Source organism: Fringilla coelebs (genome assembly GCF_963513975.1).
Source record: "Fringilla coelebs genome assembly, chromosome: 1".
NCBI lineage: Eukaryota > Metazoa > Chordata > Aves > Passeriformes > Fringillidae > Fringilla > Fringilla coelebs.
In genome coordinates this window covers 65,573,102-65,599,933 of record NC_140028.1, presented here as the reverse complement: position 1 = coordinate 65,599,933, position 26,832 = coordinate 65,573,102, and the positions used below count along the sequence as shown (strand labels likewise).

The window sequence follows — 26,832 nt, the reverse complement described above, 5'->3', positions numbered from 1 at the left end:
CGGGCTGCTCTGCCGGCAGCAGCAGCAGGAGAGACGCGGCCGAGGCGTGAACGGGACCGGCTCTTCTCCGTCCCCAACCAGGCTCCGCCTCTGGCGAACCCCGTGCCCGTGACGCTGATAACCTGCCCCGTGCTTCGGACCCAATTAATCGCCAAAAACTCCACACAAAGGGATCTGCTAATCTACGTGATTTTATGTCTCCATGGAATACATAAAGTTAACGATAACCCGAGCAGTTTTCAAGAAGGTTACAAGTACAATCGCATAAAAGTCTCAGGACTGCAGTAGTTTAAAAATTGCTTTCAGTTCTTTTATCAAACAGGCGTAGTAATAAGGGAGCTATTTTACAGAGAGTAAGCAGCAACGTATAGTCTTAGTTTCAAGAAAGAGAAACATAATACAAAGTCAAAATAAACCTCAGCTATCGACAGCCACCACTAGTCTTCACGTTTTACTTTGTCCATAAGATACGGAAATCAAAACCTATCAGACTGCTTCCACTGAAGGGAACTGGGAAGAATTTTCCATTAACAGAATTCAGTAGTAAAACAACTTTCTCCAAAGAAAGAACACCACCAGCCACTCATATTGCATTCTAGGATGTAGTGATATTAAGGTTACACTGGAAAGACAAGTTCTCCAGAATTTTAAAATAAAAAAGATTCTTAATACAATTTGAAAAGTATAGTTCCATTGTGCTTTTGAAACGTTTATGTTGCAGGGATCTTTGGCAACCCAAATTCATCCACCAGTACGCCATCCTGTAGGAAAGAAATAGAAGCAATGAGTTACCAACTCTTCAACAACCAGAACATTTTACAGAATCTTCCTTACTACTTCTATAAAGTGTCTATCTGCAATTGCCACTGTGTGACAGCTGGAATCAAAACAAGAGTATCAGTTCTCCCTCACTACAAAGCTCTATTAAAGCTCCAAAAGCAATCATACAGAAGCTTTTCTTATGGTTTTAAGACTAGAGTTGTAATGGTACACTTAAATTCTACTGGCAGTCTGACAGTGCTTGATAGGAGTGATAAAATGCCATTCTAGTGATTTTAAACATAGTTAAGAGCATTCAGTACACTGTACACTGTATTCTCAAATTCTCTGTATTTAGAATCCATACATACAATACATAAATAGCATACATAACATTAAGCACATTTTTTTATTCAAAATATTAAGGATCCTAAATATCAAGCAACCAACACAAATGTGATTAACCCAAACCAAACAAAAATGTATTTTGCTGTTAAAGAGCAAAGGACTCACTTTGTTTTTTGTGTCCGTAGGAGTGACCTCTGGGATTGCTGGAGCGGATGCAGCTTCATCTAAGTAGGAATTGTCTTCATCAGCTAAAAGCTCATCACCTAATGCATCCAGTTCTGAAATTGAATTATGTTGGCTGAAACATTATGCAAGAAGTTCCTTTTGCAAGAGAAAAGCTGCTCATACAGAAACTCAGGATTCTTACTGAATGCTTACATTCAGATTCACCTCACGTCAGTCATCAGTCAGAAATACACACACACACACACTCGACAGAACCTTCTTCCCTGCCTTGTAGCAGGGAATTCCACTGGAATCTCATGTTTGTCTATGCTCTTGTTACTTCTCTTAAAGGAAATGCAGCTTTGATGTTTAAAAAAAGCTATCGAAGCTTTTAAAAACACATTTAAAGCATTTGACCAAGAAAATAAAAAATCACTGTATGACAGTATTATGATTTTTATAACCAGTACCATTAAAAAATCATCTTCCCCCTTCCTAACCTGCTTCCAAATCATCTTCATCAATCTCTGGTGTTCCATAGCTACGACTCAGTGCCTCCTGGACTTCATTGGCTTCTTCCATCATATCTTCCAACTGATCTTGTATGTCCTGAAGCAAGAATTATTTTAAATTCGTTCAATTCGTTCTGAATTTACTCAAATTCAGTTTAGTAATTCCAACATACAAAGCACTCAGTTCTTTTAATTATTATTTAATAAACCATTTTTTGAAGCAGTATTAATATAGGTCAAAGCACACACATTCAGGACAGGAGTACTTGAAAAGCAGAAAATGTATGAAATTTAGACAAACCTACCATCTGGAAAATAAGCACTAAGCTGAGTTGTGCCACAGCAGAATTTAGAGGATACATTAGCCTATTTACTGGCACTGTACTTGAGTACAGGTAAGGAAACAATACTTGCCTAAGGGTTTACAATGCAGGCCATTTATAAAAGACAGAAGAGGAAAGAGAACTTAAAGGAATCAGGACTGGCATTGGGTAAGAAATTAAGTGCAGCATACTTGAAATTATATTTAGAGATCTTATGGGAGATTTTTTAATGCATTTTCTGAAGCCAGAGCCAGCCCTTGCTGATGGTTAGTTAGTGGCTTGGTTTTTTTGTTTGTTTTGTTGTTGTTTGTTGCTGTTGTCTGGGGTGGTTTTTTTTTGGTTGGTTGGTTGGTGGTTTTTTGTGGGTTTTTTTTTAGGTTTCGTTCTTTTTCATCAGGCACTACCTTGAATGGGGCGGGGGGGGTGGGGGGTGGGTTAAAGGACTAATCTGCATATTACTTATATAAGGAAACAAAAAAGAACAAAAAAAGCCATAGCAGGAAGTATCCACTAACATTTATGCTGAAGTGCAAGGAAAGGAGAGTTTAAAGATTAACTCAGCAAGGAAACAATAATCACTACAATAAGGAAAACCACTAATTGTGCAGTACCAGAAAAATCAGGAAGGAATTCTGATGGTGGTCCCATAAAAAGGCAGACAAACTCATGTAAACAAAAATAGTCACCTTGCCTTGAAGTTCATAGTCCACTCACCATTATTTCAGTACATTATTTTTGTTCTTTATTTATTTAACTATAAAAGCTCACCTCAATTTGATCAATCTTGACTTGCTTGTAAGCTTTCTTCATTTCTTTCACCCCCAGTTTCATTGCATCCACCTAGAAGAGTCAAACATCATGCTTGTATCTGATGTAGCACAGATTAAAACAAATTAAACAAGTGTTGAGATAAAAAAACTGGTACCGTTGTCTTTGTATCCTTCAATGCCTGAATAGTGTAATTAGCTTGTTCCATATTAAAAGACTGCTGCGACAGATTATCCCTCTGTTGTTCATACCTGTTTAAAAAAAAGGCAAATAATGGCTTTAAAACACTACACTATTTATCACCACAAACAGTCTTAGTAGTAATCTAAAGAAAGGAACAGATTTGCTGGATTGTTTTATCACTTATTATACACAACTGTAGAATAAACAGCTTCATAAAAATCCAGCTATTATGCATTTCTGTGTACTTGAAGCTGACAAAGCTATTCCTCAACTAAGTTTTGTTTTAAATGACAGCAACACCATATTTGCCTAGACTAACAAAGTAGGTGAGGATACAGCAACAGTTTAATCACCGTAAGGCAGACATGCATGCCATGCTCACTAATGTTGTAAAGAGAATGGAAGAGCTGGCAGATTATCCAAACCACAATGGCTCCACAATGGAGTTTTTCAGGACAGGGAGGAGGAGAAGGATAGGTTACCTTAAAGGAAACCTTTAAGACTAACCACAGAGAAAAGAGAGACTTTAAAAATTAATAAATCATCTTTCTCAAAGCTAAACTTGTATCAAATCAAGAATGTAAACTATGTCAAGTTAAGCAAAATAATGAAAGCATAAAAATGAACCTTTTGCACTTGTAAGAAGAACTCACTGCATGTGAGTCCTTCTAACATGCAAAGCAGGAGGTCTGAAAGACAAGGAGGATCCACATGCAAAACCTTCCGGACAACTAATGACTGCATCTATTACTGTTCCACAAAGTCAGAAAGAAATGACTGAGGGACATGACAATAGCCCATTATGCGGGGCCCAGTAATCCCACCAATGAAGATTAGCAGGCAGTATAGTCAAAAACCTGTAAAAAACCCCTAAAGCCAGAATCAAGCAGACCTCCTCACAACATCTAACCCAAGACCAAGTATCATTCCTTGCCATATGATATTTTGGATTGTAAGATTTTACTAATACTTAACAAGTAATTGAGTGAGTCCATAAAGGTACAATTCATCTGAGGGATATGAAATACAAGATGATGGGAGCTTTGGCTCAGACAGCTTCTAAAATTTGCAGTTCATAGACTACAAGATATTCTAATGAAACATTCCTGAACACTTGCCATGTTCTGATATTCTTTCCTTTGGATCTGTTGCTGGACACTTTCAAGATAGTACACTAGACAAGACCAGACCACAGGATCATCTATCCTGTCCATTTGGGGGTTTCTGCATAGACACAATTACCTGCACTACATCCACTCAAGTCCTCAAAGGTGCCCATAGAGAACAGGTAAATTTCCAGTAAACCAGAGCAAGGTTATCAAATACAAAATTTACAGTAATCAATTAATAATATAAAATGAGACAATCTCTCAGAAAGCTTAGGAGCCAAACATATTTGTAATAATGAGCAGATTCAGGTCATCTGGTATCAATCCAAATTTAGATATTGGAGTATCAATCATAAATATCCTGGTGCAAAATATGTAAGGAGATACTTCTGAAAGGGCTCTTCAACATTTTGCTTTAAAGAGTGCTCAGGAGAGTACTGGAAAGAGAAATTAAAGTGTGCCACCACCCCCTAAAGAAAACAACCTTTTATTAACCACAAACTGGGAAAGATTTCAACTTACATTCGCTTCTGCTTTAACACTCTTAATGCTTTCTGCTTTACTGTATTCTGAAAAACACAATAGTGTTACATTAGATAAAATACCTGACTTTACACTTGATTATGCTGTTTAAACCTAATGCATTGGATTTAAGTTTTCCAAAAGATTCCTCAGTTACTAGTCCCAAGAGTTTAACAATAGTTACATTCAGCATTTGGCCCGCACTAATGATTAACAAAACAGGAGAGTACACAAAGCTTCTCATAGAAAATACTTTCAGTTTCTAGCTTCTGATATATGTTTTCAGTAAGGAGAATGAAGCATCAAACTTAGTCCATCAGAACTGTCTTTCATTAACACATTTTAATGGTCAGCATAATATAATACTGCAACAGGTACTTGAACAATACTATTTATATCATATATGTTTATTTTCAGATACATTTTATATTGTAAGTTTATCCCCTTAAAAAACAGGTTGCCTTGCTCCCTTTAGGCATAGTGTGGAGCTTTTTATTTTGGATGAGAAACTAAACAGCCTCTCTGCCAGACTTAATTCAGGTAATGAGGAAGAAGGGAAACAAGTTACTTCTCACAGAGGAATTACATTACACTCTGGAACAAATAAAAACCAATAAAACACTGTTCAAAGATGTACGTTTAATAAAAATAATCCTGCAGGATCTTATCTCTCATCCGTGGGGCAAGATGCAGTTTTAAGAACCTGATGAACTGGCTGAATCACATGACAAGAAGTGTGAGTCACATCCTCATGTGAGCATGTTCAAATTCCGCAGAAGATTCTTACCTTTGCAGGTCCCTCTCTCATTTTCTTCATTTGATCCTTATACTTCACTAATTCTGCATCAAGCCTAGCAATTTTCTTGTCAATTGATTCAGCTCTGCTATCCACCTTTAATATAGGAGGGGGAAAACAAAGAAAACAACATTCATTGAGGTATTATTGAGGTCTGGGACAAAAAAAGAACAGCCTCTGTTTTGTTGTGTTTCTAACTGAATTGTTTCTTCACTCATTGGTTTTATAAACAGTTTAGATTTTGCGAGAATCCAGAGCCAGAATCAAGTGAAACAACTTCTACAAGGAGCATAAGAAACAAGACTGAGGCTGCAGGAAGCTCTGCCATTGTGACATGTTCTCATCATTTTGAGATGCTCCCTTGCAAAGCCACTCAAGGCAGTTCTCCATTCCAAAACTTCTGGTCATACGCAGTGCCAGGGACTAAAGTGGAATGGAAAACTTCTAGTTGTACCCTCCTGGCATTCCACAGAGCTCTCATTTGGGATATAATTTAACCCTTCACCATAAGTGGGTTAAATATGACAGGCACAGGTAGTTCTAAGAGAATAAACAAATTCATAAAAAGCCTTTTTAAAATGAACTGACTACCCTAGCATTTCTCTGGAAACAACAAAATAAAGCTTATTAACTTCTCATTCCAAGAAGCCTCCCTAGGGATTAGATTATAATGACATTCCAATTATAGCATAAGACAGATCAGTGCAAATTTACAATGCTGCCTTGTTAATGGTGTGGCTAAGCATGCACAATTATGTGCATTTTGATTTCAGTGGTTCAGTGACCCTTTTAAAACCCTGCTCTATGACAGCAACATGCATTTGCCAGAGGCATCCTGAGTGGATCATCTGATATGAACATTTCACAAGACTTTAAAGTGCCTGGGCACAGCTGGCAGTGAAAAATTTGTATTAAGCTTTCTATTATCCAAATATTTTACTAACAACAAGAAAGAGAAAAATTTGTGATGTTAGGACTCCTCTATGTTTAAAGCATGGCACCTCCTCGAGATCTTTATCAGCTAACTACATCTTTGAGGTCAACCTCCACAGGGAAAAAAATTATTTGGTTTATTTATATAATGATTCTTTCAAGCAGCATTAGCAGGAAACAGAGACAGAACCTCCCACACTGACTAACTATGTAAAAGTTTCACACACACAACACGGGACCTCAGCTCTTAAAAATGAGACTGGTCAGAAGAGGGGAGAATGGATCTAATTTATCCAAAAAACAAGACTGCATTAGGACCTGAAGAGCTTCTGTCTATTACTCACAAATAAGGCACACTGAGGAACCTTTCATTGCTACAGAAGGACCCCAACTTACACAAAAGAAAGGGAATTTGAGTTTTTACACAGCTGTCATAACTATTACCCTTTTGTTCCTATGTTTCCTATTTACTACACTGAAAAAAACCCTAAGTTTAGATTGTTTTTTCAAAGAAGAAAATTTAAAAACAGTATTAATGCTTCACTTCCTGGTGCATCCTTCCTCCTACAAGCCTTGTGACAGCTTTGAGTCATCTCACTGTGCTCAGCCAGCAAGCATAAAACCCCTGCCTTTAAATACAATGAATTTTAGATAACTAAACTTTTCTACACAGGAAAGAACATCCAAAACACAGGCATGATTACTGCCTAAGAGTTGTCTATGTTTTTAACAAATGCTGCATTAATCACTGCTCACCTAATAAATTTCCAAACTGCTCTTTAATAGCTAATTACCACTGAACTAACATGGTTAAGAAACCTTAGAAAGCAATTTGACTCTTTCAAAAGGTAGAACAAAATGTGCCTAAGACAGAAGACACCCCAGAAGCAACAGTAGTTGAGCCTCCAAACTGTTGGATTTAACATTGTAAAGAAATAATAGAAGTTTTTTAATATCTCACACAGCTCTCTTCAATAATAATTCACGTGCAATTTAAAATAAACAACCTAATCGTGTCTGTAGTTTTAGCAGGACCTATCCTAGAGACTCCACTATTGTGAAAAGTTTTTCACAAATCAGACAGATTACTATATATACCTTGGCACAAAAAGTTAATTCATAAACTTCAAACTACTAAAAGAAAGCATTTCTCCCCATGCTTACTAGTAACCACTAGTAACTCGTCATTGGTTGCCAAAGTCATCACATGGATAAAATAAATACAAAATTCTTCTTTTCGGTTAATCTGCTGTCTTGCATAGTCAAACTTCCAGACAGTGCAATTACAAACAACTAGAAGAGGATCAAAACTGCATTCAGCAAGATTTTTTGGGAAAAAAAAAATCCCTGGTGTTACCAATCAAAACATCTGTTTAAATTACACTTTTATATCCCAAAACTCTCTAAGATTGAACAAGCTCTTAGCAGAAGACATACTGCTGGCCAATGTAAATTTTCTTTTGACTTACCTGCCCATTAGAAAATGGACATTAACTTGGAACTGGCAAAAGCAGCTTGAAAAATCTAACAGACTAATAAGTCTCAGCTGTTGTGAGGGAAACAAGGCTTCCTGCTCTTCCACTTACATTGCCAAAATAGCAAATTTAAGCATTTGGTATCTCAGATGCATTTTGGAGTTCAAGTCATCCACCAAATTTACTGTTGTTTACTGGCAACAATGGGAAAATTAATCCTGATTTTCAATCAGATGCTTTATTCACTGTTCTAACAAAATATATTTAGAGTTTAGGGCTTAATACTGCTAAAAAGCAATACAGATTTTTGTCAGTAAGATAAAGTACTGGGACAAACATTATGAACACTTCTCTTTCCCCATACCAGCCAGTGGCATACACAAGACACTGATGTGTAGGTAGCACTGACAAATACTAGGTATTTCATTTAAAGAGTCTCTCCACTGAGCAGCAAATAAATCCTCTGAGAGGAAAACTGTGATTTTTCCATGGAAACTGTTTGTTGTCAGGTTCCAATGACAAAGCTTAGTCACACAACATTTACTGAACTTTGTTTACTGACAGAAATACACAAGAAATTCCATTTTCTTTCTTCATTTCTTAAAATTAGCGTATAACAAAAGGAGCTGCAAAACCATGCTACAGTTTTCTTCATAAACTTTAAAGTCAAAAAAAGACTATGAAATTACGGTAAATCTTAATACATTTCCTTAACCCTCTTTGCAGGCAGGCCAACACAACAACAGTTGTAAAATGCTTTGCCACGTGTTTCCTGAGCATTTCTTACTCGGTCTGAGCCTGCTCATGCGTCCATCCGCACACACCTTTGGCATGGACCCTAGAACAACCCTTCTCACCCTGAAGAGACACAACACTCTTCTATATTGGACAAGGAAACCGATCTTGTTCCTGCCCCTGCCTTGCTACAACTTGTCACGGCAGGAGTTAGCTAGTGCAACCAGAGAAGTCCTCAGGTGGAAACGCTGAGAACCATGAGATGTAAGGAGAGCCATGCCTTCCGCAGGCTCACTGTGTACACAGTGAGCGCTCATTTATGGGATTTACACGTTTATGGGATGCGCTCCCAGGCACAGGACACAAACGCAGGTGTGGGTGTACGGAGGTGCATACCAAGGCACATCGCTGTGTACGTGTAAGGACACCCCAACACGCTCGCCGAAACACCCCGCGTATCCCCGCACATCACAGCGCTCAGGGACCGGCCGGGTGTGGCTCTGAGTAACCTGCTCTAGTGGAAGGTGTCCCTGCCCACGGCAGGGGCTGGGAGCTGCGCGATCTTTCAGATCCTCTCCAACCCAAGCCCTTCCGTGGTTCTACAGTATACATACCCACACACGGACACACACGCAGGGCAGTGTCCCCCCACACACTCACACACACCTACACACCGCTGCTGTCCCTAGGGCCACCTCTGCCGAGGCGGCGGCTGGGCCGCGCAGCGCAGCGCTCAGCGGGCCCGGCTGCCCGGGCCGGGCGCTCACCTTCCCGATGCAGTCGGTGAGGCTGGGCGGGGGCTCCTTCGGCTTCGCCTTGCCGAAGAAGCGGTTCATGGCGGCGGTGCCTCCGAATCGCTCCCGACCCCGGCAACAGCGGCGGCGGCAGCGCTCCCGGCCGACCCGGAACCCCACGGCCAGCCCCGCCCCGCGGAGGAAGGGCCGCGGGAAGCAGGAAGCGCCGTCCCGGCAGCGGCCCTAGGCCGCAGCGAGCCTCAGCGGCCCCGCGCATGGGCACGCTGTCCTCCCTCGACACAGCCCGCAGGCAGCTGCTGGGCCTGCATCGCCTGCTGGCAGGGGAGGATAACCCCACAACTCAGTTCAGCTGATCGGTCAGAAACGCCAGGGAACCATAAAGTGTACCAAAACCGCGCCATGAATCGGGAATAGTGGGGCCAGCAGGGTAAGGGCAGGGATTGTCCCCCTGTACTCGGCACTGCTGAGGCCACACCTCGAGTGCTGTGTCCAGTTCGGAGGCGCTCAAGTCAGGAATGACATGGAGGTGCTGGAGCAAGCCCACAGAAAGGCAACAATGCTGATGAAGGGTCTGGAGTACAGATCCCACGAGCTGAGGGAGCTAGGGGTGTTGAGCCTGGCAAAAAGGAGGCGCAGGAGAGACCTTTATCGCTTCTCTTCAAGTGCCTGAAAGGAGGGTGTAGCCAGGTGGGGGTTGGGCTCTTCTCCCAGGTAAGAAGTGACAGGACAAAAGGACAAAGTCTTAAGGTGCACCAGGGGAGGTGTAGGCTGGACATTAAATGGTATCTTCACCGAAAGGGTGCTTAGACATGGGAATGGACCACCCAGGGAGGGGGTAGTGATGCCTTAAGTTTTAGCTTTCGTATTTTTCAGATGCTGTACTGCCTTAGCATATAATTCTCAACTTCATATAAAGTGTGTTAATAAGTTCTCTTCACAGCTTAGTTAGACAAAACAATCCTCTTCCAGCCTGACAACCAAAGACACTGTTGCAGCTTCCGACCCAAAAAGCACTAACAACAGTGACCTGAGAGCAATCTGGGAGGAAGGGACTTCATAACCTGAAGGTGTAATTGGACAATTGACCCCAATGTGTAAATGGACCAAAACTTATAGAAGTGTGAAAACTCATGATCAGTCATCCCTCTTGTGTCAATCTTGGGCAGAGCCACAGCCAGGGTCTTGTACTGCCCAAGGTGTATCCTCTGAAGGCCTTTTAATAATTACCTACTTTATTCCTTCTTAGCTCTGTCTAGCTTCTGTTCCAGGTGAGCCTCTTTAGGCATCATTTCAGTCACTGTCCATGGCGGTGTTTAAGGAAAGATGGGATGTGGCACTCAGTGCCATGGTCTAGTTGACACACTGGTGTTCAGTCATAGGTTGGGCTCAGTGATCTCAGAGGACTTTTCCAACTAATGGATTATATTATATCATATTTGTTTTATTTATTTTTTTATATTAAGAACACTTTTTTTTTACAGAAGTTACTGAGGACCTAACATGTCTTTAGGCTTCACCCACTGATCAAACTGCTCTGACGTAAGGAACCCCAGCTTTATAGCAGCTTCTTTTAACGTTGTCCCTTCTTTGTGCGCTGTTTTGGCAATCTTGGCTGCTTTATCATATCCTGTTACAAAACAAAACCAACAAGTTATCCATTTGCAATTTTAGATGATTCATCAGACGTGAGAAGTGGGACACGGTCTTTGGAAAATTATTTGCTAGGTTATTACTATTGCTGCTTAACTCAATTTGCAGGAAATGCACACCAAATCTTTACTCCTTAACTGAACTGGAAGTAAATCTTGTTATTCTTGTCTTAATTAATTTATATCAAAGATTTATGGGAACTCTCCTTTAAAAAAACCTCATATTGTAATCTTTCACTCGACCTCTAATAGTGATAATTTAGGAAAATGGGTACATAAATTCTTCCAATCTCCTTTTGACTCTAATCAGGTATTTTTCTAATACCCTGGCATGGCCACTGCAAGGAGAACACAGGTTTTACAACAGCAACTGGTGATGCTGAAGTAAGTTAACTTTTGACCTGACTTGGCCTTACAAACATTGTGACAACACAAATGAAGCATACAAAATAATGTTACCACAAAATATTTTGGTATGTTCTGAGAAGTTTTTGAGCCTTCAACCTACCTATATGTGGGTTCAGTGCTGTTACCAACATCAGAGATTCATTCATCAGTTTGTTGATCCTATCCGTATTGGCTTGGATTCCAACTACACAGTTGTCAGTGAAAGAAACACACACATCTCCTAGAAGTCTTGCAGAGTTTAAAACATTTTTAATCTAACAAGACAAAGAAAGAAATACCAATTATTTCATTCAGATATTACCAGTTGTACATTCCAGCACCTTTGTTCATAACCAGTGCCCTCCCTGCAATTTCAGTCTATTTAACAGGCTATTTTCGTTCCAGTATCTGAAGGGGGCCTACAGGGAAGGCAGAGAGGGACTCTTTGTTGGAACCTGTAGCGATAGCACAAGGAGCAATGGATATAGACTGGAAGAGGGGGAATTTAGGCTCAATATCAGGAAGAAATTCTTTACTGTGAGGGTGGTGAGATACTGGAACAGTATCTGAGGGATGCTGCAGATGCTCCAACCTTGGCAGTGTTCAAGTGTTCACTGTAAGTTATCTGCCTGTACAATTACTTAAAAAGTCCTAGATATGTAAAACTTTATGAACTTACCATCATAGGCTTAAAGACATTTAGTTCAAAGTGTCCATTGCTTCCTCCTACAGTAACGGCAACATGATTTCCCATAACTTGGGCTGCCACCATGGTCACAGCTTCACACTGGGTAGGGTTCACTTTTCCTGGTTGTGAAAGGGAGAGAAAAAGGTTACCAAAGGAGAAGGAAGGGGGAAAAAACAACCAACCAACCAGCCAGCAGCCTTTTAATAAATCACATTCAATAGAAAACATTTGTAAAAGGTAACTTGTCTTACTCATCTGTATCTGCGCACCACAGAAAATAAGGTTATTTCCACAAATGATATTAAATGGAATTTACTGTGCCAGTACTTTCAGTGAGGATTTGTAAAACAGCTGTGGCTGCTTCAGCAGTCTCCCAAGACTCAAAGCTTGAGGATGAGCTCAACATGTGCATGAGCTAAAGAGCTGTTCATTACCACAGTTCTTAATAGTCAAGAGATTATATATAGTCAAGACCTGTCTTTAAATGTGCAAGTTGGCATTTCTGGGAGACCCCTACCAAATCTTAATAAGCTCAAGGAAAGTATTACTGATGTGTTACTTTGTGATAAAGTTAGTACACTGTCAGAAAAAAAAAGGCAAAACAGAAAAACCCAAAAAAACAACCCCCTGCCAAACAAAACAAACACAGCAAGTTAGAGTGGTCTCCAAGCAAGTTTGTTTTATGGTTTTATCATTTAATTTTTAGACATAATCCTAGTAAGAACATTCATTGTTTGCCTTTTTAGAGCCAGATATGTTCATGACCTATTTCTTTAATAGTTTATGATACAGGAGGAACAACTTAGAATAGTTCTGGATATACAATATTCATATGTACATACTTTTTTAGGAGAGGAAAGGAATGATTACTAGTATTATTCCTTTCTTCCTTATCCTCCCAAACAATGAGATCGTTGCAGAAGGGAAAGCATGAGTGCATAACGCTAATCATGCCAAGAAGCAGAGACCAAAGTCAAGTTACACAACAGTATTGCTACAATTCACAGATTAAAAATTATTTCAGAAAAGCCTTTACCTAGAAATTGTAGACATCTTGCAATTCTAAAATAAAGCTTTGAGAAGTAAGTTTGTGTTAATAAAGCCATATTCTTACAGATACTACACTCCCCCATACCCTAGCTGACACACAGCTGTGCAAGCATTTTGGTAAAATAGGGCAGTAGATAAAACCTGAGAGAATCACACACAGACTTACTGACATTTGTGACAGTGTTTAGTAAACACCTCTTAAAAGACAGTGGTCAAAAAACCAAACCAAACCCCAGGTCATTTTTCTCTGCATGTATTCTCTGTACCTGGCATGATGCTGCTCCCTGGTTCATTTTCAGGCAGGATGAGCTCTCCCAGCCCAGAGCGTGGCCCAGAGCCCAGGAAGCGAATATCATTAGCTATTTTCATCAGACTGCACGCCACTGTGTTCATGGCTCCACTGAGCTCCACCAAAGCATCGTGAGCTGCAAGAGCTTCAAACTTATTTGGAGCAGTGACAAAAGGCAAACCTGCAGGAAGAGAGAGGGGGTATACATTAAACCAGTGAAGCACTTCCTTGCAGACATAAATCAGACAATCAAACACATAACTAGCTCAATAAAGAATTAAAAATTAACAATCCTGTGAGATCATCTCTTTCCTTGAGAGCTTTCTTCACAAACATATTTCTTAAAGTAAATACAAAAAGACATAATGAAAGTCACTAAAATACAGAAGAGTATAAAATTTGAGCATCCACCTACAACAAAGGTATAAATTTCAACCCTTCGTAGTTGAGTTGCATTCGAAGCACTGCTTCTGCACCACAGTGTTTTGTTAATGTCAATCATCTTTCAAAAGTCAGCCCAAGTTAGGCATTTATTGCATGAAATCAAGTTAGATACTTTAGATTGTCAATTGCTGTCATGCTTTCAGTTATAAAAAATGCTTCTGCAGCATAGTGAAGGCATTAGGGTAAGTAAGAAGTAATCACAATGGAAGGGAACAATAAGCCAGCCAGAACATGGGAAAGCTGGATCCGACTTCGGAGGATGCCTGCCAACAGCAAGAACAAAGGAGCAATGGAAGGAACAGCTCTGTTTCTGTTAATTAAATGCCTGAGATGTAATGCCTAGGTTCCATGATTAAAAACACTCCTTCAGGACTTTGCCCTGAAGGGGCAGTCCCAGCAGAATGGGACTGTAAAAAATTACAGACATCACTGAGGACTGACTGTGGGCTGGATTTCTGCCCCCCAGAACAACTCATCTGAGTTTTCAGCACCAGTTCAAAGGAGAGTTGTGTGATTCCTGTAACTTCCAGTGTTTTGCACTTCCTGACAAACACCAAATCCCATCCAATTTGCATGGACTTGTGAACCACACAGTTGCCTTCTGTTAGAGAGGTCTATCCAAACTTCTCCTTTTGTTTTTGCCAATAACCACGCTCTATAAGAGCATAAGGAACTTCAGGAGTCTGCCCTACTCATACAATTTGCCCATACAGGATCCAAAACATCCACTGACACGGGAGAGCTTCCTAACACCACCAAAACATGCCCTGTACTGCTCCTGGCAGCTGTTGTTTACAGCAAGTTACTTCTCTTTCAGGGTACAAGACAGTCTTGACCCTCTGAAACACAGTGAATAACCAATCCATTAAAACAAAAATACTGTGACTAAGCAATTTCAGATTTTACAGCAAATGTAAATGACAGATGTACACATTTGTTGGGGGGGCATTTTGAAAACTGATACTGACACAAAAGATCTGGTTTACAGATCAGAAAAAACTTAATTTACAGTGTAGTTGAGTTAAGATCTATAAAGACAGGATTAAAAAAAAAATTCAGTTATCTTTTACTCTTTTATATGAAAAAAACAGTGGCTTTGGAAGCATTTTTTTCCTTCTTTTGTGCCAAGTTGCTGCAAATTAGGAGAGCCAAAGGAGCAAAGATCAAGACAGAAGCATTATAGTTGGGCTAATAATAGAAGTCTGAAACTGTATCCATATCCAAAGAGCCTTGCTTGGATAAACACCATCATTTCAATCACTTTCAATGCACTGAGTATACTTTTAAAAATAAATTGCACAAAAAATGCAAAGTAGAAGGCATATAACACATGGCATTAACAAAAGCTTCACATTAAAATATAAATACAGTTTAAGTTTATGAGAAGTATGGAAACTGGACAGATTTAGTTTGAATCTGACTGCATGTCACATACACTGCTTTACTGATACCTCACTCCCACATATCATTTCTCACCCGTCAGTTCAGCCACTTTAGCAGCAACTTTCTCAGCAAAGCCAACCCTTGTGTTCAATCCCGTGCCGACCGCAGTCCCGCCAGCTGCCAGCTGATACACCCTTGGCATGCTGGATTCAATCCTGGCCACACCGTATTTGATTTGCTGCACATAGCCACTAAATTCCTTTGAAAGAAAGGAGGACAAATTAAAGGAACAAAGACAACAAGCAAGAGTAAGCATCCAGATTATTCAAATTTTTAACAAGATTTGACTAATTCCTTTAAAAACCTGAAGGCACTGAACTTCACACAAATGCTAAATCTAAGCATGTTTCCATTAAGAAGGGAAGTATACATCTATTAAAGGACTGCTCCCATGCACAAAAATTATACATTAAACCAATCTTAATACACAAAGACATAATATACATAATTATACATAATGCATCTTTCTCTCACCTTTTATCTTAGTTGAGTACTCTAGCAGGATCTGATTCCATAGTAAATCAGCTCCAAGATTACATTAATGTTCTCAAAGAACAAATAGAGAAATGGATCTTGGGCTTTGCCCGCTTAACTTTAGTTAGGAAAAACTCCACCTCTGCATTTTTGGGAAAAGTCCATAAATTCTACCTGCTGTTCTATCAATTCAGTATAATTTATTAATAAATTACTGAAATATAAGCCATTCCTGACAATATGATAACACTTGCACCATCTTTTTTACATATATATATATATATATATATATATATATACACAAACATTTATCCACACAAGATTATGTACTGAAATTTTTCATTCACGATATTTAGTAGTTTTGTGTGTTGGCAAAACATAACTTACATAAATTTACGGATTACAAACAACTACCTCTTCTCTGCAATGCAACAGAAAAACTGTGCTGTGCTATCTGGTAATGAAACATCATTTAAAAATAATTTCTATTTTATTACTGTTAGAAACAAAATACATATGGGGGAAAAAAACTAATAAAAATTATGAAGCATGTATTACAGTACAGTATATCCAGCAAACTCCAGTACAGACTCCAGTGAAAATACTCAGGGTAAGATTCAGCCATTTTCCTATATTTTACTCTAAACTATCAATTTAATTTAGGTGTTCTTAAGTTTGACTTAAGTTTGAATTTTCCAAAGAAAGGCATAATTTTTAAATTTTTTTTTTTTTTTACCTGCCCAAGTGTAAGTGGAACAGCATCTTGCGTATGAGTGCGCCCTATTTTTATGATTTGGGAAAACTCTTTGGATTTCGCTTCAAGTGCGTTCTGTAGCTTCTTTAGTCCAGGTAACAAGACCTCGTTAACCTCCTGGGCAGCAGCAATATGCATTGCTGTTGGGAAAGTGTCATTTGAACTCTGTGGGAAAAAAAAAAAATCAAGAATATTAATTTACAAGCTTTTCTCACCATTGCTGCTGTAAGATGTACATGAGTGGCTTTATTCTCTTTATCTCATAAACTATTAGTAACTGAACTAAGAGTAAGCAACTTAGGAGTGTTCCACAATGTCAGTTCCTTCTTGATAAATCGACTTTTTATGCCTACACCCACAGAAAGTTAAATTTAATAGATTGTTCATAACAAACTTGAGACAAAAAAAAGAATTTCTACAGTAGTTATGAGAGATGACTAACAAATGGATAGACGATTTTAAAGGAGTTGTAGGTGACTTTAAAACACACATGTTGCTTTGATAATGTTAAATCCATAGTTCACAGAATACTGAGTAAGCACAAAGGATCAGGAAGGGAAACAACTAAATCAATGGCTTAATCTTTCCTTCAACGTAGGTGAAGTTTAAGAGAGAAGCATAATAAATTGCCTACCATGATCCAGCTTTAGAAATTGGAGCCATATTTAACATCTTTAAGACTGCAGCAATGGCTGTCACAAAGCCATCACTGTCTAATAATTATGTATGAATTTATCTATCATGAATGAATTCAAAGTTTTTAATCTGAAAAGCTCATACTTTCACTGAAAAACATCCTAAAGTTCATTTGAACTGAAAAAACCAGAAAATTGTTACCAAAGTTGTCCTCAAAACATTTTTTTAACCTAAACAGTGGATACAAGAAAGCTCAAAATTCACAATTCAAAGACACAAAACTTTTGAAATTAAAAGCAGTATAAAAGAAATCTAACAACCTGGCTTTTGTTAACATGATCATTTGGATGCACTGGCTTTTTGCTTCCCAGTGTCCCTCCCATTATCTCAATAGCTCTGTTGCTGATGACTTCATTGACATTCATATTGGTTTGAGTTCCAGACCCAGTCTGCCACACCACCAAAGGGAAGTGATCATTTAATTTTCCTTCAGCTACCTATAATGGAAAAAACAGAAAAAATTGCTCCACCAGGAAAAAAAAAAAAACAGCTATGCTCTCCATTGCATTTTAAAATTTACATACAGCAATTAGTGAATTTACATTAGAATAATTAAGATGTTTTTATGTAATACCAGATATTAAAAGAGAAAAAAAACACTTGCTATGCTTTTTAAAGACTGAATTGTGAAATACAGAGATATACAGAATTTGACTTCATGTTCTACAGACATAGACAGAAAATATTTTTAAAAGGTACTTTAGGTTAACATCTTCTCTCTGTGTAACTGGACTCTGATACCTCTCAATATAGGAATTTCATGCAGGGAAGTTCCAGACCTCTCACACCTGAAGAAATTACATGTTGCATCAATGAAGCCAGCAGACGGCTGTCAGTCTCAAACACATCCTTCCTGTAAGGCATTCTCGTCTTTGATCAACATATTTTGAAGCCTGTTGAATCTTAAGACACCTTCAGAGTTTTCTAAACATTGTTTGTAGTAGAATCAAAACCTGCGCTCAGAAGTATCTCCCCACACATATTAGACTCAGAAAAAGGAGCTGTTGTCACAACTCTGAGACTAGACAATCAGATTACCAGGATACAGCAGTCCTCCTGGAATCATGCTGTTCAAGAAAGGATCTTCTGTATTTCCCATCTTATACAGGGGCCATGTCCCCACCTCCAAGAGTAGCTTGACTCCTCTTTTTATTTAAGTTGTATTAGAAAATTATTTTGGAGGTGAGGGAAAGGGTATCATAGCAGGGGTGTTTTTATAATACAATAAAGAAAGCCACAAACAACTTTCAGAATTTATGAATCTAAACTAAGGAGCCTTAATCCACCAAATCTTCTAATGCACCTTTAACTAGGAGAACCCTTGAAACCAGAAGAAGTTTCAAGTGAAACCAGAAGAAGTTCTCCAAAGCTATTGGGTCTTAGGACTTTAGGTGTTACAGCTTGGTAGGAAGAGGATACAGCCTCTGCCACCACTGAAATATTTTTAAGCTAGTCAGGACAAAAAAACTCTGTAAAAATGCTTCTAGATAAACAAATCTGTTGATTTATTCAAAGCAAAACACCTGGGATTATCACACCTCGCAATTCTGGTCACTCGCAATTCTGCACTTGGGTGCCATTTATCAACATGCATTTGAACATTCTATCATTTCTTTACATGCAAGAAAGAAAATAGTAACATATTAAGTAAATGATCTCTGGAGAACAAGATTTACTAACAGGAAGTGCTTTCCTCTAACAATCTGAGAAATGCAATCCCCCACACTCCTGTGAAAAGCTTAACAAAAACACAGTGACAGTCGCAGTATTTTGAACAGCTCGTTCCTACCTCATTTGCTGCCTGTACAATGGCTTCAGCAATCTTGGGGTCGAGACCATAGTCTTGATTTACTTCAGCAGCTGCTCTCTTCAAGATGCCAAAAGCCCTTATGACCTGGACCTGAGACACAAGGGTAAGTTCAAACACACAATTTCTTCCTCCCAAAGGACATACCATCAATTTACAGTGCATGTCTAGTTCAAAACCAAACTGCTGCTGATCTTAAACCCAGCAGCAGTCCATCAGCCAAACCTTAGAGCGATCAGCTCATCTGGGAGTAAGTTCCCAGTAATAGTAACATTCACCCAAGCAGCCCAGAGGGCAGCACACAGCTGTTTTTGCAAGCCCAGGTATGCTCTGTGTATCAAAAGTTATGTGCATTAGAATTGAAGTGGTTCCATTTCTAAAACAGCCTTTTGAGGGGAAACTGACAAATTTCAGTACATGGAGAGTCAGTATATGACAGAGCATGTGCACATTAATGGCCTATGCACAGCTACACATGACAAATTAACTTTTATATCAACTCGTGCTATACTAGACTACTTCAATCACAAACTAGATAAATGCTACATCAAATTATTCCATTCGCTTTTTCATCTTTGTAAAGATGAACAACAGATTTCTATTCATCATGGTTATTAAAAAATAAAGCAACACCATAAAATTATTCAAAAGCAATATTCAATTTATTTTAACACAACAAAAAATATTTCCACCAAAATAATATATTACCATAAAATTTCTACCTTTAATAAAAATTCAAAGTTGTTCACACTTCCAGCAAAGGCCTAAGAAGAAGGTATTCAGAAGGTATTCACTTTCACATACAAAACATACTCTAGAGAAGAAGAGAACACAGATTTGAATTACTTACTGGCATCCTTTCTGAAACACCTCCAATCTTGAAGTTCATTGTAGATCTTACAGTTTGAGCACCATAGTATTTGTCACTTGGGACCTTCAGCTCCCCAAAGGTATCAAATTCTATCCTGAAAGCCTCTTGAGAAGACTATAGGAAAGAAAAAAAAAAAAAAAATTCAAACACTGGCAATCAGTATATTCTTCTTGAAAGCAAGTAGTCAAGAGAAAGAAGATGGAAAAAAAATACAAAGCCAAGACATGCAGCTAGTCACAGGTGTTTCTAACTGCATCTGGAGAGCGGAGACATCGTTCTGGTTTGCGCAGCTGTCCCACCAGAAGGCACAAGCACAAACCATGTACCATGGCTGCGGCTGCTGCAGCCGGGGACAACAACTCCCAGCGCCCGGAGCCCCAGACCCCGGCGGCCACCAACACGGAAAGGAAGGCAGCAGGACAGGTCCTGGTGCACCAAAACCCAGCAGCCTTTGTTGTGCCAGGGCCCAAGACAAGGAACCAGGAGGCAGGGCCATGGATTTATCTGGGTGGAGTCTAGGGCCGGGGTCCAATAGTAAGGGGCAGGCGATTCCAAAGGGGTGGATCGAGGAAGACAACCAATGCAAAAAGCTAAGGCGGGAACATTGCAGCAGAATTGAAACCAATGAGGGTCCAGGAAAAGAAGAACATTCTGGGCCATTCCTCATTTGACAAAATGGGGTGGAGTGTCTTTTCCCGGGCTTGTGGGGGCACACCCCAAGGGTGGAGGGGCGGGATCTTCTTTAAGTCTTCTTTAAGTCACGCCCTTTGCCCGATGCTGTCTGTCTGGGTAGAATCCTCGCCTCCTGGGGTGGGGACACTCCACAATTCCCCCTTTTTTATTTCTTTTTGAAACAGGGAATAATCTTTAAGGTAGGGCCCTAGAATATTCTTAAAATTAAATTACTTAATACTTATGGGATAACTTATAGAAGGATTATGACAACTCATAAAGGAGCTCCCAGAGACATAATAACAAAGAGTAAAATACAATTAACATAACAAGGACAATTACAGAACTATTAACTTTAGCTAAACTTGTGACAACAAACAACCTCAATGGGAAGATTAAATGTGAAAGGGACACACATAAGAAATTAATTTTAACATATGTAAAGAGTAGAAGGTATAGGTAAAAGTAAGTTTAACATAACGATTAATGCAACACTTAATTAAAGCCTTTCTTTCAACTCTCTGCTCTCAATACCCTTATTCTTAGTAAACCACTCCTTTTCCTTTTTGCTTACTCTCACCGTCCCCCTTTCTCCTTTCTGCTCCCTTTCTCTCCCCTTTAACAGCCTTTCAAGTATTCTATATTATCACCTGTCCTGATATATATCTACTACACCTATAGGTATGGTGGATATATTATATCTAGGTGTATTTTATGTAATATTTATCTATGGTAACATTTCTATGTCGTGTATCCACCTAGCATCTGTTATTATCTAACACAGGCATGGCTAAATTCATTTTAGCTGACAATAATTTTTTAGTTTTTGTAGAACAGACCAGTAGCTTGTGATGATGTGATCAATTCATATACAGCTCTGCAAAGATTATGGAACTGGCAGGAAGCAAGAACTGTTTACTCTTTCTCTTGCCACACCTTGGTCAGCAAAGTCCCAATTTTCTGTGAGAAAGGTATTCATCCTTCCCCAGGAGAGGAAATTACCTTCTTTCAGAGTCCTCAGGAAGGGGAAGAAGTCTTTTTTATTTCTTTATCATGGAGAGAGTAAAACAATCTCAGCCCTGTAGGCAGGGAATATACATTTACAATGCTGGGTTCCTGACATAACCACAACCCTCAGGGGTGAGTCTTTGGGAAACAAACCTCTTATCAATAAAGTCAAGTCAGTCTTGTAGTGCAGTGAAAGCAGAAAATCAAATGCCAGGAACTATCAAGAAAAGCAGAGGATACAAACAGAAACACTCCTGTGCCACCATGATTCATTGGCAGTCTGAGGTCTTTGGGTAGATTTGGTTCTTTCATCCCCAAAATATGTATTACTGGAAACAGTTCAAAGGCAATAAAATTGACAAAAGGTAGGGAACAGCTTTCTTAAGACAAGTGATTTTTTGTTCAGAAAAAAAGGTAACCTGGGGACTGAAGGAAAACAGGTATAACCTGTATTAACTGCTCACTGTCTCTCCCAATACAAGACACAGGAGCCATGACATGTTTGCAGGAGTCAGATTCAAAGCAAGGGACAGGAAGCAGCTCTTCACACAAGTCACAGACTGACAAAACTCCTTGCCAGCTGATGCTAAGGATGCAAGAAGTCCACCACACTTCAGGGAAGATGACATAAGCCTTCAGAAGAAAGATCTAAACTGGGTTATTACACAGACAAACCACGGACTCAGGGAACTCCCTGATGTGAAAATCATAGAATCATTAAGGTGGGAAAAGTCCTCCAATATCATTAAGTCCAACCTCTGACCAAACATGCCCATGTCAACTAAACCACAGCACTAAGAGCCACATTCACTTATTTCATAAACAATTCCAGGGACAGTGATTCTGCCGCTTCCTGGGCAGCCTGCTCCAATGTCTGATCACTGTTCCAGTGAACAAGTTCTTCCAGATGTCCAACATGAACCTTCCCTGGGGTGCAGCCTGAGGCCAATTCCTCCCATCTTGGGAGATGAGGCCAATCCCCACCTAGCTACAGCCTCCTTTCAGGAGTTGTACAGAGTAATAAGGTCCCCCCCAAGACCCCATTTCTCCAGGTTCAACACCCCCGGCTCCCTCAGCTGCTCCTCACAGGACTTGTGACTCCTCACCTTTCACCAGCTTCATCACCCTTCTCTGGACTCACTCCAGCACCTCAATGTCCTTCCAGAATTGAGAGGCCCAGAACTGGACACAGGACTCGAGGTGTGGCCTCAGCAGTGCTGAGTACATAAAGAGTTTGGGTGAGAAAATGGGGAAAGCATCGTTTATGTTCACACAGTTCTTACTCTTCCCTAGGAGTCCACTTCTGAAGTCAGACTGTTCCTCTCTCTTCTTTGTTCATTTTACTTCCTCCTTCTCTAGTGAACACTTTAGAGAACACCCTCTCAGTGCTCTTGGACAGAAGCACAGCTGGGTATTGGCCAGAACACCCTCTCCAGCAGCCCTGACCTTCTGCCTGCCCAGGTTTGCATCATCATGGATGGCAAGCTGCAGCAGAGAGAGGGTAGTGTCCCAACATCTCTACTCTCATTCCCAGCCAGATGGAGACACTCTGCCATCAGGTACCATCAGCCACATACCAGAGACACCAGGCCTGCTCAGGTTGAGTACTTCAGAGGAGGTGGTGCCTGTGAACTGGAGGAAATTGCAGCCGAGCCCACAACAAGGGTTAGCTCTCACATGGCTATCCCGCTCCCCACATCTTGTGTTTTGGCTGATGCTCTCCCAGGCACTGACTCCTCAAGAATAGAAAGCTTACTGTGGAAGAGTAAGTAATTCCTATGTTATTTAATCCTCTTTGTCCTGCTTGAGTCACTTAGCATTCATTTACATGCTAACAAGAAACAGAATACAGTAAATGTTCCTTTAGTATATCACTACCAAAAACATTTAATCGGGATGCTTGCAGGTCTTACCGGACATGTGCGCACATTAATATTCCATTGGCTGGGATCACTGACTCACTGTCTTCAAAATCCCTGCTTTTGACATTTGGACACCTTGTGAAAGCACACAATGCAAAGCTTTCACAGAGCTGGATAAGCAGAAGCCATTCAGCTCCAAGCCCAGCTCTCAATATCATCAGTGGTATAATAACTGAAAGCATTCACCCTCAAACAATATAAAAAGTTAAACCACTGTAACCTTTTAGACAAAAAAGCTAGCAGTTGCACAACTCAAATTTACATAATTCCAATGTCAACAATGATGAAACAAAGATAAATATGATCAGTACATCCTTGTACCTTTCAACATTGAAATCATTATTAAAAGAAAAAACAAAACCAACTTTCCGAGTCAATTCCACACTCATAAATTGCAATGAAGTTAACAGGGCAAGGTGCTTTAAGAAGAATGTCATTTGCTGATTCCTAGTGCAACAGGTGCCGTTAGGCAAAAGAGCAAAATTATGTTTTTCAAGCAGACTGAAGGAACTGAGCTGCAGCATTTCGCTCAGCCTGCAGCAGGCACTGTTTGAGTGTGACTGTAACAACCATGATTCCCTCAGCCAGAATTCAACCCCTTGAGCAGCTTTATGAGCTGAAGGTCCCAGCTCCTGTATGTAAAGAGGTTTCTGAAGTCACCCCCTGACCCAGAGGACCAGCAGTAATATGGTGCATCAGTGGCACACTCCATCATCCCTGGGCCTCAGAAGCCAAAAGGAGACTTGGAAACTCTGCCAGTAGCCAAAGCGAACTCCTGTGCTCACCTAATTTCTAACCTAGCTACGAGCAAGGCTCTGCTCACAATTACTATTCATCACATTTACAAAACATTTTTTTTTCCCCTTAGAAGGCCTGAGAAGGTGTGGTCAGCCCTCCAAAATCCCCAGAACCCAAACACAGTCCAAAGCTTACAGTCAGGCAAACAGAACTGTACTTTTGCCTTGTTGCAGGGAACCTGCAGAACTGATTGCACCATAACACAGCAGAGATACTCAAACAGCAGAACCACTGCAGTAATGCTTCCTGTGGAAAATTACACTCATTTATGGATGCAGCAACTTTTGCATGTAAGTATTTCAATCCAAAGAGCCATCATTTTTAGCATGTTAAAAGCAGTCTTTCGAGGCCATCAGCATGTGCAATTTATGTTTTACTGTTCTCCTTTAGCAGATGAACGTTTCCATGTTTAAGTATTGTCTCTCTTTTACAACATAATTTGAGTCACAAATTCTGAAATATACCCTTTAGAACCCAAACCTAAGTATTTTACAATGTTCAGCTACAGAAGGACCACTATGACCATTCCATTTCCAACACCTTGTGCAATTTACCTCTAAGTAAAAGCAACACAATAAATATACCAGGACAGCATGACTATTTGGTTGCATCTACATACACAATGTGTTTTAAAACAACTCTTCCTACTGGGAAAATCTCTACAAACATCAAAAAGTGATGGCTTGGGTTTGTTGGGGGGCTGTTTTTTTTAATTTAAATATTGGTTAGTACATCTTTTGGCCGTTCCTCTTTTACATAAAAACATACAGAACCTTTCCTGTAAGAATTCAATAGCTGCTTGACTTCCAAGCGCACTGAGGGATGTTTTAAGTAGTGCTGATATTTAAACTTCAGGAACTCACAACACACAGGACTAGTCATATTTCTGACCCTCAAAGAGCAAAACATATCTCATTCTTGTAAGATTGCAGACCAGACTCGTAAACACCAGGTTTTCAGCAAATGAATGAAGGCCACGATTTACAATGTTTTTCTCAGACAATGACAAATGGCAAAATAGAAAAAGGGAACCATCCAACAGGCCAGTGGTTTGACTCCAGTTTTCTTATGCAGTTAAGTTTCACCCACCATGAAGTTTTTTCACTCACTGGAAAATTATTAAATGCTACTTTTTACAACTTCATCAATTTTACAGATTGGAAACTGCTGTTCTAGATAAATTTATTAACTAATTTAGTAAATTTAGTAAACTAAGGAATCGATAAAATCCTTAACACATCTTCTGCTGAAATTCTTCTCACATCTTCTGCTGAAATTCTTCTCACAGTCTACATTACCTCTTTTTAAGGACTGAACTCACAAAGATACACCTGAGACTAAGGCTTCCATGCAACATTCAACACGTTAGAACTGAGAGTTGAACTTCTGTATCCAGATAGTGTTTCTGTTTCAATGCTGAACCGCTTGCAACAATCAAGTCCCACTCGCGTCTGAGCCCGACAATCAAGTGATTGTACACGAATACCTCCCGACGATGCCCGCTAGAAGCACCGGGCAGTTTTCAGCTGAAAGCTCCCTAGTTTTCAGGCAGCCCCAAAGCTATTCCAGTGACGAATATCCCTATTCCCATTCCTGTGAGGATACAGCTGTTTATTATCTGCACCTCAACAGCTCCAAGAAAGCGCCAAGAATTCCCGAGGAAGCAGCTGCCGCGCAGTGCGGCTCTGCGAAGCGGGTCCCGCACCAGCACCTTTCCTGCCCGGGAGGATGCCCGCCCTGCCCGGCCACACTGCGGGGCTCAGGGCCGTGCTCAGGGCGTGAATCTCACCCGGGGCAGCGCCACGGGAGAGTTGCGCTCTGCACATCCCGGTCTGCCCGGTAGCGGCTGCCCAGCGGGGCCGGGCCAGGCCGGGCCGGGCCGCAGGAAGCATACAGGAAATGGCCGCAAAAGCCCGGCAGAGGATGGCGGACTCGTCTTCCCAGTGCCGGCTTGCTCCCGATGGAACAACACACGGGATTAAAGCCCCGACGCAGCCGGCGGCCCCCGCTCCCGCTGTCACCGCCCGCTCCCCGTTCCCCGCGGGGCGGGGGCGGAGCGAGGGCGGCGGCGGCCGGCGGTGGCACTTAGAGGTCACGGCTCCCCGCTCCCCTCCCCGGGCTCACCATGGCGGCGCGGGGCGGCGCCGGGATCCAGCGGCCGGGGGTGGCGGGAGGCAGCGGGGGCGGCGGGCGGGAGAGGAGGAGACCGGCGGAGCGGCCGAGGCGGCGGCAGGCGCGGAGTGAGCGATGCATGGTGGCGGGGGCCGGGAGCACCGCGGGGGCGGGAGGCGCGGCGGGACCGCCCCGGACGAGCGTCACGGTGCCGGTAGCACCCGGCCCCGGAGGCTCCGCCGCGCCAATCGGAGCAGCGGCGGGCTCTGAGTGCGGCCCCGGGGCGGGTCCGCCCGGCCTGGGAAAACCCGGGAAAACCCGCCTGCCCCGGGCGAAGGGCAGCGGGAAAAGCGCTGGAGCAGCGATTTCTCCGCGGGGGGCGGGA

At 40.9% G+C, this 26,832-nt stretch overlaps 2 protein-coding genes across 2 annotated transcripts; both read right to left on the bottom strand.

The window, feature by feature from the left end:
• Positions 1-588: 588 nt before the first annotated feature.
• On the bottom strand, positions 589-9,540 carry CHMP5 (charged multivesicular body protein 5). The gene is made up of 8 exons (XM_084203350.1): positions 9,396-9,540; positions 5,477-5,581; positions 4,690-4,736; positions 3,033-3,126; positions 2,876-2,947; positions 1,773-1,881; positions 1,273-1,385; positions 589-761 (listed from the first exon to the last, which is right to left on the bottom strand). The coding sequence occupies exons 1-8, from the start codon at positions 9,462-9,464 to the stop codon at positions 711-713; spliced, it is 660 nt and encodes a 219-aa protein (XP_084059476.1). The 5' UTR covers positions 9,465-9,540; the 3' UTR covers positions 589-710.
• Positions 9,541-10,803: 1,263 nt separating this feature from the next.
• On the bottom strand, positions 10,804-26,635 carry FH (fumarate hydratase). The gene is made up of 10 exons (XM_084211462.1): positions 26,460-26,635; positions 19,915-20,049; positions 19,047-19,157; positions 17,518-17,694; positions 16,544-16,726; positions 15,367-15,532; positions 13,424-13,627; positions 12,099-12,226; positions 11,541-11,694; positions 10,804-11,010 (listed from the first exon to the last, which is right to left on the bottom strand). The coding sequence occupies exons 1-10, from the start codon at positions 26,586-26,588 to the stop codon at positions 10,868-10,870; spliced, it is 1,530 nt and encodes a 509-aa protein (XP_084067588.1). The 5' UTR covers positions 26,589-26,635; the 3' UTR covers positions 10,804-10,867.
• Positions 26,636-26,832: the final 197 nt, after the last annotated feature.

Coding starts and splice junctions, on each gene's coding strand:
- FH (XM_084211462.1), bottom strand. CDS start 26,588: ATGCATCGCTCACTCCGCGCCTGCCGCCGCCTCGGCCGCTCCGCCGGT. Junction 12,227..13,423: donor AGGGAGCAGCATCATGCCAG/GTACAGAGAATA, acceptor TTTCACAACCAG/GAAAAGTGAACCCTACCCAG. Junction 11,695..12,098: donor ATGTCTTTAAGCCTATGATG/GTAAGTTCATAA, acceptor TTGTCTTGTTAG/ATTAAAAATGTTTTAAACTC.
- CHMP5 (XM_084203350.1), bottom strand. CDS start 9,464: ATGAACCGCTTCTTCGGCAAGGCGAAGCCGAAGGAGCCCCCGCCCAGC. Junction 4,737..5,476: donor TGAGAGAGGGACCTGCAAAG/GTAAGAATCTTC, acceptor TGTGTTTTTCAG/AATACAGTAAAGCAGAAAGC. Junction 1,882..2,875: donor TCAAGATTGATCAAATTGAG/GTGAGCTTTTAT, acceptor TTCTTGCTTCAG/GACATACAAGATCAGTTGGA.